Here is a 12,869-nt window from a genome sequence, read left to right on the forward strand (position 1 = left end):
TTCTGTAGTTGATAGTTAATAATAAGGCCAATGCTAGATTGTACATGTAGGGTCGATCTATTTTGAAAAGTAAGAAGTAAAAACCATTGGAAAAAGTGGAATTTGTTCCCTAATTTCACAGGAATGCTTCTGTTTCTGTAGTTGATAGTTAATATTAAGGCCAATGCTAGATTGTACAAGTTGGGTCGATCTATTTTGTGAAACAAGGAGTAAAAACCATTGGAAAAAGTGGAATTTGTTCCCTAATTTCACAGGAATGCTTCTGTTTCTGTAGTTGATAGTTAATATTAAGGCCAATGCTAGATTGTACATGTAGGGTCGATCTATTTTGAAAAGTAAGAAGTAAAAACCATAGGAAAAAGTGGAATTTGTTACCTAATTTCACTGGAATGCTGCTGTTTCTGTAGTTGATAGTTAATATTAAGGCCAATGCTAGATTGTACATGTAGGGTCGATCTATTTTGAAAAGTAAGAAGTAAAAACCATAGGAAAAAGTGGAATTTGTTACCTAATTTCACTGGAATGCTGCTGTTTCTGTAGTTGACAGTTAATAATAAGGCCAATGCTAGATTGTACAAGTTGGGTCGATCTATTTTGTGAAACTAGAAGTAAAAACCATTGGAAAAAGTGGAATTTGTTACCTAATTTCACTGGAATGCTGCTGTTTCTGTAGTTGACAGTTAATAATAAGGCCAATGCTAGATTGTACAAGTTGGGTCGATCTATTTTGTGAAACTAGAAGTAAAAACCATTGGAAAAAGTGGAATTTGTTACCTAATTTCACTGGAATGCTGCTGTTTCTGTAGTTGATAGTTAATAATAAGGCCAATGCTAGATTGTACATGTAGGGTCGATCTATTTTGAAAAGTAAGAAGTAAAAACCATAGGAAAAAGTGGAATTTGTTACCTAATTTCACTGGAATGCTGCTGTTTCTGTATTTGATAGTTAAAATTATGGCCAATGCTAGGTTGTAGATGTTGGGTCGATCTATTTTGTGAAACTAGAAGTAAAAACCATTGGAAAAAGTGGAGTTTTTTTACCTAATTTCACTGGAATGCTGCTGTTTTTGTATTCGACAGTTAATATTAAGGCCAATGCTAGGTTGTAGATGTTGGGTCGATTTATTTTGAGAAACAAGAAGTAAAAACCATTGGAAAAAGTGGAATTTGTTACTTAATTTGCTACCTGGCTGCTGGTTAGTTAGTGGTCCCAAAGTGAAAACTCAGATGTCCTGAGCATTCTCTGATAGCACCAGTTTCAGTTAACACTCTCCGGGAATGTCAACATTGACGGAATGGTTTAAGGAGGCCCTAGAGGAAAAGAAAATTTTATGCTACCATGCTGGATTCGATCTTGAAATTCCTCAACCGGACAACTTAGCTAATTAATCTCTTCCCCTTTTCATGTAGCCATTTTTCCTGTGCAGTTAATAGAATAAAATAATGTATTTTCTTTGTGTGTAACTGCTTTGGATGGGGGGTAACAGAATCTTTCAGGTAGAGCCTGGGACGAAGTACTGCTCAGTGATATTGGTCTTAAAGTGTTTCCTAAAGGTGAATTCGTGGTCGCTACAGGCGAGAAATGCGAGCGAAAGGAGCGCTGCGATGAATGCGCTGATTTTCCAACATTCTGCCGGCCATGTTCAGAACAGAACTGCGAAGATGCTGTGAAACCGCTGGGTTTCTGCTGTCCAATTTGTGGTATGTAAAATGTATGAATATTTTCATTAACTATTTTTTTAATTTTAATTTTAAATTAATTTCCCTAAAAAAAAAAAAATATTAACAATAAATATAATAAACTAAAACCCAGTCGATTGTGGGCAATGTAGGTACGATCAACATATTCCTTTTGCTCGAAGCATTTTTATAAAATAGAATAATTTTACAATAACAGTAAGAGAAATAATTGCTTGACCGAAAATTTTTTAATTTTCTATTCATACTCTTACAAAGATTAAAATATAGTATTAGTTCCAAACTTTCGAAATTGAGTATAAAAAAGAAACGTATGTTTTTGGATCCCTTAGAGCATTCACCACCAGTTTTTGGACTCTAAACCGCGGTTTCATCTGGAATCTGGCGTCCTCAAATGAAAATCGTCCTCTTAAGACACTTGCAAATCTTACTCTGCAATAAAAAAAATAATAACTACATTCTGACTGACAGTAATATAATAGCGATAATACTTTGCGATAAAACAATTTCTGATACTTTGAGAATAGGATGAGATAACGCTGATTTCTCTTACTAAAGATTCAATGGGATCTTCATTTTTTGCTAAAATGGTAGACAACAAAATTCACTACAAGTTATAACATCTACTGTCACGATTACTTGCCTTCAAATTTCATTTAAGCTCATATTATCCAGTTAGATAAGGTCGATTCTGAAGAATACATTATTGGTACAAAAATTGAATACCAGATCTAGACATAAAAGAAGTAAGAATCGAAGTGAGAGGCCCCATTTTTTAGGGCTTATCTAATACATTGAATGTTGCTATATAATAATATTTCATTAATTGCTTTTATGTTAATTCAATGTAATCAGAGAACAGAGAATATTTCAAGAAATAGAAAATGCAAATCCCTAATTAAGTAAACAAAATTTTGTTAATCTTAGTTTGTAGAATAAACGTTGCGTCACACACTCTAAAACGTAATCATAACCCAATTAACTAACTAGCAGAGCAATAACCGAATAATCTCTACACCCCCTCTCTCTCTCTATATGAAGTTAATTTTCTAATAACAATAATAATCTGCTTATCGCCAATTAATATCTCAATGCGCTCCATCAGCTAGCTTTGCAATTTGGATAGAGAAATAATAATAGTATCGGCAATTCTAAGTTATAAATATAGATATTGAAGAGAGAATAATATTTTGCGTAATGCGAACATTGTGGCGATGTAGATAACGTTGCTCCTATGCATTATTAACCCACTATTTAATTGAAAAAAAAGCACTTGTTTTGGGATCGCTGATTGAAACGGTGGTTAAGACTAGTTCCGAGATGTCTCTTTTTTCGTCTTGCTAAACGAGATGAGGAAATTTATGTATTTTATTTATTTATTTACAAGCTTATAGGTAAATACCTTTAGCTGGGAGTAGTAACAACATTGCACAAAAAAGGAGAATAACATTACATTAATACAGTAGTAAAATAAAGGAAATGAAACTATTCTTTATGAGGTAAAAAAGTGGTAAACTAAAACATAACTCATTGACGTACATAAGTGAAACATAACTTAATTAGTTAAACATAATTCACTCAACAGTTACCACTCTAAGAGCAAAGAACTTCTGAGCTTCAGAGCTTGGTACATAAAACTGTAAATTTCATTAATCTGATTCACACTATTTATATCTAACAATTTGAGAAACTTATCTTTTAAAGAATCATTTGAAGAATGGTACGGGTTAAGAAAATGAGTTCTAATAGGTAAAAGTGAGATACATTTCAAAGAGGAAATGAACCAGTTGAAACAGGAGAAAAAGAGTTACAAATGAGGCAAAGATTGTTTTCATCAAATTCATAAAAGGTGTCATTAATATAGAACCATACCTTGGATAAATTGCACAGAATTGCATTACCACTCTCACTTTTTTAATATTTACTTTCCAATCCAGATATGGCTCTGGTAATCCGAGTGTAGCTGAAGATCTGTATAAACAGTTGTATCAAGAGTTGAGAATGAAATCAATATCCTCACTGACACATTTATTTTTCTATTTATTAATAAGATTGTGAAATTCCTTTCTCCGTACAGCAGCACTTTGACAGTGAAAGAGATCCAACGAACCCACAGAGATAAATATATTTTTCAAATTGGAGACCCCCAGTTGTTATCCTTTACTAGAAAAAGAATTATCTAAGTTAAAGAGAGCATTATAAGAGATTTTGAGCAAACGAAAGTCAGGCATATCTAAAATTTTAATAAGTAATGAAAGCATAGACTGAAAAAACAATTACTTTAATTGGGAGAAGATTGAATTCTGAACGTACATACGTGTTAGGAGTAGCTTCGCGATGAGGAAAGAGACATTTTAGGTTTAATAAGATCTGTGGTTTCCAGATACAGTGATAGTTTGCAGTAACCTATAATGTTAGCTAGTCAGAAGTGGAAATTCAGAAAACTTAAATTGAGTGTAGCTAGGGAACTAATTTATTAATTCAAGCAGTATACTTATAAAGATAATCAGGAACTGAAAAATATGAAGCAGCAGCTTGGAAAGAGAACAATATATGTGTGAGTGTCTGAGCAGAGTAAGGTAGTCAGCGAACAAAGGACTGAAGAATGAGGCTGAACTGTTTACCTCCTATGACCTACGTGACACCACCTTAGGGAATAGACTGAGGAAAAACCTTGTCCCATCTTGTGGTGGAAAACTCTATGAAAAAGTTTTTCTGACCGAAGCCTATTGTGCTTCATAAAAGAAAAAGAAAAAAAAAAGGCATAAGTCCAGATTAGGTTGGCATGAGCGCTCATTCTGGTGGCTCCTCTAGTAACCACTATTTATTTTATTTATATCATATTTTTCCCATTCTTCATTCTACCATCTTAGAGTCATATCACGTAAGAATATTAATAAAAGTTAATGGATTGAAGATGCAAAGTGTGCTTATTGCAATAAAATTTCATTTTAAAATAATCAAATTGAAATAAATTTTCAAAATTCACAAAATTTTGCCCAACTCCTGGCCTCCTCAAGGTGATCAAAAAAGAGTAGCTAAGAACCTTCATTAACCAAGAAGTATCTCTCAGCAAGATCTCCCATGAGAATGAGTTAGTAAATGCGAGAGTGAGAGAGAATTTGTTTGAACGCTTCAAGTAGTGAAGGAGAATGCCTGGCCCATCAAAATGTCAGTTCGTAGTGACGAGTAAGGCACCCGAGCAATACTGTTCCCCAACGAGAGAAGAGACAATCATGTTCTACAAGGCGATGACATTGATGGATTGTGCAATGAAGATTTCTGAGTTACTATTTGGGTGAGATTTAGGCCCAAATTGTAGTTGCTGGGTTTTCACAAAGGTGAACTCTAAAAACCCATTATGATCCTCCACTAAATATTTTGTTAATAAAAATTGTGATAGTCTTTTAAATCAGATTTTTCGTTTTTCTTTTATTTATCATTGTTCAAAAGGGACAGGAACAAAAAAATAAACTTATCTAGTGCGAAACAGTATCATTGGCGATATTATTGCGGGTCATCTTTAATTCAGTTCACAAACTACAATCGGCTAGAGAGCCTATCCAATATTACTCCGGATAACGCACCTGCATTTTATAGTGAGCCAAGCTTTGGTTTTCTCCAAAACACTGATAATCCCTGTGGGAGCCATACAACTGTTCCGCTTCTATAGTTTCTTTAAATCAAGAAGTTTAGACGTTGTACAAAAAAAAAAAAAAAAAAAAAAGTTTAAAAATAAATAAACTCGAAGGATTATAGTTAGGAGGGGTTTTACCTATTTCACGAACGAGCCAAGTTAGAAGTGTGTCGATGGTGAATAGGTGAACGGATAGCGAGCTGCTAGTTTAGGTAGATTATCTGTCGTTTTGTTTAATTAAAAAAAATTAGGCACCAGTTTCCTTAGTGTAGTTTTAAGCATTAGCGGGAAAAACAGTTTCTGATCCTGAGGAAGCAGGGAAAAATCGAACACTTAGTGTTCCTTATTTGGAATAAAAATTTCCTCCATTTACTTTAGATTAAGTACATCGTTTCCTCACTTTCTCTCTCTGAGGTGGAAAACTTTTTAATTAGAATTTCCCATTAACACTCTTAATAACATAATTATTTTTTTTTTTGGCAATTTAATTTAATCCAAGAATAAACTGCTTCTAATAATGCCAAGAACGGCTAGCAAGGAAATCGAACGGTTGTTAACAGTGTAGTAAAAAATGCGGTATGTAAAAACAAAAAATCCAAATATTTAAACTGTATAATCTTGTAATGATTTGTTATTGTGCATGCCTTTATTTATTTACTATATATTTTCTTGCCAATGATTGCAATCGTTCAGACAATGGAGTGGTCAGCGTAACTGATAAGAAAAACGGAAAATCACAGTTAGCTCTGTTCAGTTGGGAATGAAAAATCAAATTTGATCTTTTTCCGTTTTTTGCACCGTCATAATTATCTATTGCCCTGCATACATCTTCTTTCTGAGTTCTTGTAAATATCTCGGAGTATTGCCAGTGGACACTTGTGTTCACATTTTGCCCCAATAGATGCATATTTGTACAGTACAATAGAATAGAATAGAAATAGAATAGAAAATAAATTGATTATTCTGGACCAATTGTCCCCTAAGAATAAAAACAGGTACAATTAGAGGCCTTAATAGTTTGGCCTGTGATTAAACAGAAAATATACGTAAGTTATTTACAAAAAGTGAAAATAAAAATAAGAATAGACATTAAGGAAATAAATTAAAACAAAGTTTCGGAGAAAGCTGGATAGAAAGAATATAACTGATTAGACGGGATTTAAAGATAGAAAGGGTAGGAGCATGACGGACAGATGATGGCAAGGAGTTCCAGAGAGAGGTAGCACGTATAAGGAAGGAGTTGTCAAAGGATGAGGTACGGTGTGACGGGAATATAGAGATCAGATGAGCGAGATCTAGTATTGCGAGAATGGATCGAGGATTTGAACTTAAAGAGTTGAAAAATATAGGAAGGCCTTTGAGGCTGGATGACTTGAAAAAGGAAAGTAGCCAAAAAATACTGGCGGCGATAGACAGGGAAAAAGCCACTTCAACTCATCGTAGCGGTGCGAAACACGGGAGTCTCTGGGAAATGCTGAAAATAAATCTTATAAAGCAGTTCATGAGAGGCGCTTGAGCTTAGCTTCAATATCACCAGAAAGACCGGCCATACACTAAGCAACCATAGTCGAAATGGGGGAATATCAACGCGTTTATATACAGTTCCACAGGCCCTCCGGAAATGCCATCTCATACTAGATCTTCGGTAGCTAAAGAGTTAACGGGAAGTGGGTCAACGGTATTGTCTCGATCTCCTTCTAAGCACTATTTTCATCATAACAGGTTTTGTCTATTTTTATTTTATTTCAGAAAATCGTGGGCCGCCAAAAATTACCTCGGGGGCCGCCAGTTTGACACCCCTGCAATACTTCATCTTACATGTTGAAGATTAAAAATAAATAAATAAATAAAACAACAATTTCCACTAATTAACATGTTAAAACTTTTCCTCAGGTGGTTACTTATTATTTGAGGAAAAAGATTCTTCAGTTGAAGAGGTGAGAAAAGCTGTCGGTAAATTTCCAACGGAGGATGTAGTGTGGCATGTTAGTTACATAAGTGGATATGTTCAATTAGTTTTAGTGCAGAAAAATAATCATTTTACCATTGACAAACTGGTGAAGGAGCTACAAGAATATTTATTAAAAAGTAAAATATTATTCAATTAATTTATTTTGAAATTATTTATTTATTTTTAGAATTTAATCAAAATTCAATAATTAAATTTATTTTTACCAGAAAACCTAGGCTTGCTGAGTTCCAGTTATAGAGTATCCGGTAGTATGATTAGAAAACAAAGCACCAGTTCCATGTTGAGAATTTTTTTTGGCAGCATGGCAATTGCAATTCTATTGGCATTTGGCATAGTTATGTATTATCATAAGACTGAGTAAGTATTGATTGATAATAATAATTATTTATTTATTTCGTATTTGGAGATACCCATTCGTATGGATTGAATATTATTCTGTATTATATATAAGAAGATTAGGACCAGCTCGTAAAATGCGCTATTGATGACATTAGAAAGGATTACTAATGCAGATCGTTAAAATTTACGAACAATGATGTCATTGCTAGATTTATTACAGCGATTTATTAAAACGGGCAAATAGGCAAAATTTTCGCCATATTTTTGAGTAGAGTTCCTTTTTAATTAATGAAATGTGATTGGTTTCGCAGTGCTAAATAATATCGTTGAGTTTAATCATCGTAACTTGCGTGCGATTTTTTTTCCTGACGGAATAGAGGAGTGCTAGCCCAAACGAGAATTACTAACTCTTACTTGAACTGCTACCTGCTTCATTTTATTTCACTCCGAAGTCTCCTCCTTCGGAAAAACGTTTATTAGAAAAACTAATGTTAACAGGAATCTCGACCCTGTAGTCAAGTAAAATCAACATCTTATTTGGGCAATAATGTCCAAAACAAATTTTAAAATTGACTTTATTTACAGTAAACAATGCATATGCAATTATTTTATTCATTTCTTCAATAAATATACTGATTATAATTTTTCCAGAAATCTTACCTGGAGAGAACTAATACCATATAGAAGTGGATTTAATGGTAGATTCATGTTTGCACGTTTTGAGAATGTTACTGGTGTTGTGGAAATCGGTGAAGAACAACTTGTTGAAGAAGAAACAAATGAAACAGCTGATAATACTAGAGCTTTTGACAATCCCATGTATTCTGATGTAAGTCAATTAATTATTTGTGTTGACAAAAATTTCTTAATTTAGGTTTCAAATTAGGGTAGTAATCAGCTTAAATTCATTGACGGTTTAATTCTATTGTAAGTTTGTTTTTAAACTATGTATCTACAGCGCGACGGTCCTAAAAGACCCGAAACCTCCTTCACAAGCTTCTCTGTTTAAGGCAGTTATTTCTTCACCGCCTACATCCATCGGTGGTGAGGTCATCCTAGAGATTGCCATGCCAACGCAAGTGAGGTCTTCCTCGATCTTGCCTAAACGCATTAAAACAAATAAAAACCATTGCCTAGAGTATTCGCAGACAATGTTTTGGTACGAAGTATAAGAATGCTCAATAATATCTGAATTTATGACAGACCTCATCGGAAGAGTGTAAATCAAATCTAGGCTGTGACCTAGATGATTGTTGGTCGATTACTTAATTTTATGATGATGCAGAAAGGTAGTTGATAATGTACTGTTAATTGATGGAGATATTGTGATCATACTGTTTTTCTATTTAGACTTCAAACTTAGAAAATACCGCTTTTGCGGTACCATAGGTTCCAAAAAGTGGATTCCACCATTGGTCCGGAATGTTTATGCATATCTAATCAGCACAACTTAAATATAGGAATATTAAGAAAAGTTTCAAACTTAAATATTTTGAACTCAATGACACTACAGGATCTGGCAATTCAATCGGAACTAAATCGACCAAACTTAGAAGTACCACCTATTGTTAAAGATGTTTTATTAAGACATAAAAAGCTACAATAAGATAAAGGACAAAGTCAAGAATCTGTTCGCTGGTGTTGTCCCTTCGTATAGGAATACTAAAAATTATTTTATTAACTTAGCTCCTGAAGTATGGACGATAAAATAAAGTAATAAATAAAAGACATCTCTAAAAGACAAAAGCATCCTGTTTCCTGTATGAAATACAATAATAACTAGCTCTTGTCAAATTAAAACAAGAAAAACAAACAAAGAGTAAACTGAACCGGGTTAATTTAAACATAAATTTATCTAAAGATTGTTATTGGCTGACATTACTACTGGTTTTCATTCATTTAATTTTCTATTAATCAGAGGACTCTACATTACAAATAATGAGATTAATCTAAACTAAATAAATGTAATATTTTAACCATTACAATGAACAATCATTCAGACGGTTATATTATTCAAATTAAAATCAAATGAATGGAAAAATTGTTAATTTTATTGTCTGCTATACAATTTTTAGATTCTCTCAATACTGTTGTTCAGCTAGTACAATTTTCAGTGTTCAAAATAACCCAATATATTCAGAAATTTAATCACGTGAAGATACATCTATTATTTTATAAACAATAAGTGAAACTAGTTACAATGAATAAATATTTTTTGAGCATTATAATTTCTTTTTAATAACTAAATTGTCAGGTAACTTTCATTGAATAGGCTTTATTCAAGTTTTTCTATTTAGGAATTTTATGGAAAACAGCTTCAAATTTCCATGCTTATGGCTAACATGTGGTACTACATTTTTATTTCAAACATTTCCCGAGGTAATTGCAGCTGCATAAGGCAGTTTAAGGGATGAGGTAACGTTAAACTTCTCTTAAAAGAGTAATTCACGTGAAATGTACGATCTTACTACCTAAATAACATTTTTTTAGGAGTTCAATGTAATAATAGAAATGAAGTTTTGAATAAAATGGAATGGAAATGACTTTTTATTGAATAAATTTTGCTAAAAATTGTTTCAGCTATTTTAGTACACAAATTCTGACTTTCATTGACAAATAGATGGTGATTTTATTTTAATAATCTTCAGAAATTAGATGTCTAATGTTCACTTTGTTATCCTAATTCATAGTTATCAAGTAACGTTATCACTTAATAAGTTTAATTAGCATTGTTACTTCACAAATGATTAATTTATAATAAGTAGCTGAGAAAGTGTAAGTTAAATGCGAGGGAGAATTTACAAAATTTAATATCTGATTGAATTACACCATCATAAATTACAACTAATTGGCAATTAAAATGAAAGTGAAGCTTCGCCTCAGTGGTATTGTTGTTAAAACGATAGTTACTAAAAGGCGAAAGGCATGTAATATAATACTTTAGACAAAAGCTTTTCCTGGCATCATTAGTTGACTGGAATAAATGTCTATTCCTGTTGGGAATCAACGGAGAAGAGTAGAATTGTAGAAAGATTTCATTATCCAAGCAAAAGCTCCTCTTGGTTTTTTTTTGTTTTTAAGAAGAACTTTAATTTTAAGTTCCCTACGAAAGTATAAGCTTTCGAAAGATCACTGAAAACGTGATTATAAAGATTTACTGCTGTTCTCAAGGTTCGAACTCATTAATATCCTTCAAACTCAAAATATTTGAGCAATATTCAATTCTCGCCGACATTGTAGTTTGTAAAACCGTAGATCAATTGGGAAATGTAAACTTACAGTCAGGGCCGGATTTTCCTATAGGCTAACTAGGCTTCAGCCTGAAGATCAAGAAGGCCTACATTCAAATTGTTAGCAAAATTGAAATTACACTAGAGTGAAAACATAACACTTAATTTAATTATATATTAACATTTAACATATTGATATACATATATCACAGTAGTGATGTATTTTATTATCTCTCTTGTAATTTACAAACTTAAAAATGGGAGGTGGATTCCCTCATAAGTGGAATAGCCTAGAGCCTCTTTCATCTAAATCCGGCCCTGCTTATAGTGAAGCCTAGCCTAGAAAGGCTAGAAGGGATTTTTAAGAAAGTGAACAATCCATTGAGCTAATTGGCACTTTTCGCTTATGCAATTTTTTACAAACTAAATTTTAAAGTTCACTTAGCCTTTCTTAAAAGTACACCATAGATAGGAACGTTAATTACGAGAAAAGAGGGCCATAGAAGGGAAACCTACGCACTCACTTTTCCGTAAGAACCCAAATTGAATTTCCTGAGAAAATTGCTTTAAATACAAGAACCGTGTACCTAGGTACAAAACCGCAGGAGCCTATTCGCGAGAAAAACTTAAGACGTTGGGAAAAATGGACGCTTCAGTAAAGTGATGCAAGAAAACCTTATTTTCTGCAGCAACTAAGAGAAATATCACATTTAAACTTTTTTTTTCGATTAATAGTTTTTGAATTAATTTAGATTTAAACTCATAAACAGACTCAAAAAACCAATTTGTGATTTAAAAAAAATTCACATTCAAGGAACTTTTAAAACAAAACATCCGGTAGCAATTCCAAGGCGTTAAGTTTTCAAAAATCTTAAAAAATTTATTCTGCAAAGCCTATTTATTTATTCTAGGCTTTCGGTAAGCCTAGTTTCCTGACCTAGGAATTATGCAGGCACAATTATTTGAAACTTCCAGGCTGGATATAGTAGTTGGTCAAAAAAAAAAATTTCTATAATCTAATCTTGTTTAATTATTGTTCTACAAAAATTTCTGAAAGCTGCTACAAGAAAATTTAAACATAAAACCCTGATATATCCTCTTTCTTTTCTTCTGTTTCATTTTTAAGGTTCCAGAACGACCCTTGATTGAAGCAGTTGGTTTTACTGATATTCCTTTAGAAGAAACTGGTGAAATAGTGAGCCCAGAGCCAATCCTTCAAGTGCCAGAAATTACTGAAAATACAGAATAAGTTTTTATATTAATTTGAATAATATTATTTGCACAGTCCCATATTAATTAATTTTACGTACTGCCTTAAAAGTGTAATGTAATCCTATAAAATTTAAGGAAACATATTTTTTGTAGACTACATATATTTTATTATAAAAACTATGTTAATTTAAAATAAGCTGTGGCATTTCTTTCAAATAACAATTAAGTTATTAAGACCAGTTTAAACTTGATGTTCTGAAAATGTGTAGTATTTTTAGTGAAAACCTCATCATAATGATGTAATTTCATTGAATAAAATCAAAATTGTTTCAGACTATACGGTGATGATGATTAGAAGATGAAATTCAGAAAAGAAGAACCATGTACATGTATTATTTAGATAATATAATATTTAACACAGAGATGCCTTTTCCTTCAACAATTTTATAAATTAAAAGCTCTTGACTGGTTAGTATACTCGTATGTACCCATAGTACTCTTTAGGTATTAAGCTACTTTCTCGAACTTTACTGAAAGAGAAAACCAACCTAGACAGAGTATCTGAAGAAGAAGGTTCCTATTTATGAAGTCAATGGAAATTTGGGTAAGTGGAAAGACGAAAAGTGGAGGAAACAATGAGTTTAGTAACTGGGGCTCACTCAGGGTAACTAGGGAGAGTTTCCATGGTTTGGGGCGGGATGTGTTTGTGTGTGTGTGTGTGTGGTATTTATTTCCCACAGAAAATGATAATTCCATTTAATGCCTAAAGCTTTAGTATAGA

At 32.7% G+C, this 12,869-nt stretch overlaps 1 protein-coding gene across 1 annotated transcript in view; it reads left to right on the top strand.

Moving 5' to 3' along the window:
- Amnionless (amnion associated transmembrane protein) overlaps positions 1-12,527 on the top strand; it is a 31,759-nt gene extending 19,232 nt beyond the window's left edge. The window contains exons 4-8 of the mRNA XM_074133411.1: positions 1,488-1,701; positions 7,229-7,423; positions 7,514-7,664; positions 8,298-8,475; positions 12,003-12,527. Of these exons, the coding sequence (XP_073989512.1) occupies positions 1,488-1,701; positions 7,229-7,423; positions 7,514-7,664; positions 8,298-8,475; positions 12,003-12,125 (861 nt within the window). The 3' untranslated portion in view covers positions 12,126-12,527. The remainder of the gene's footprint in view (positions 1-1,487; positions 1,702-7,228; positions 7,424-7,513; positions 7,665-8,297; positions 8,476-12,002) is intronic.
- The last annotated feature ends 342 nt before the right edge of the window (positions 12,528-12,869 follow it).

The sequence above is a fragment of the Rhodnius prolixus genome, unplaced genomic scaffold (assembly GCF_049639745.1).
Source record: "Rhodnius prolixus isolate KJV_2025 unplaced genomic scaffold, Rpr scaffold_10, whole genome shotgun sequence".
Lineage (NCBI taxonomy): Eukaryota > Metazoa > Arthropoda > Insecta > Hemiptera > Reduviidae > Rhodnius > Rhodnius prolixus.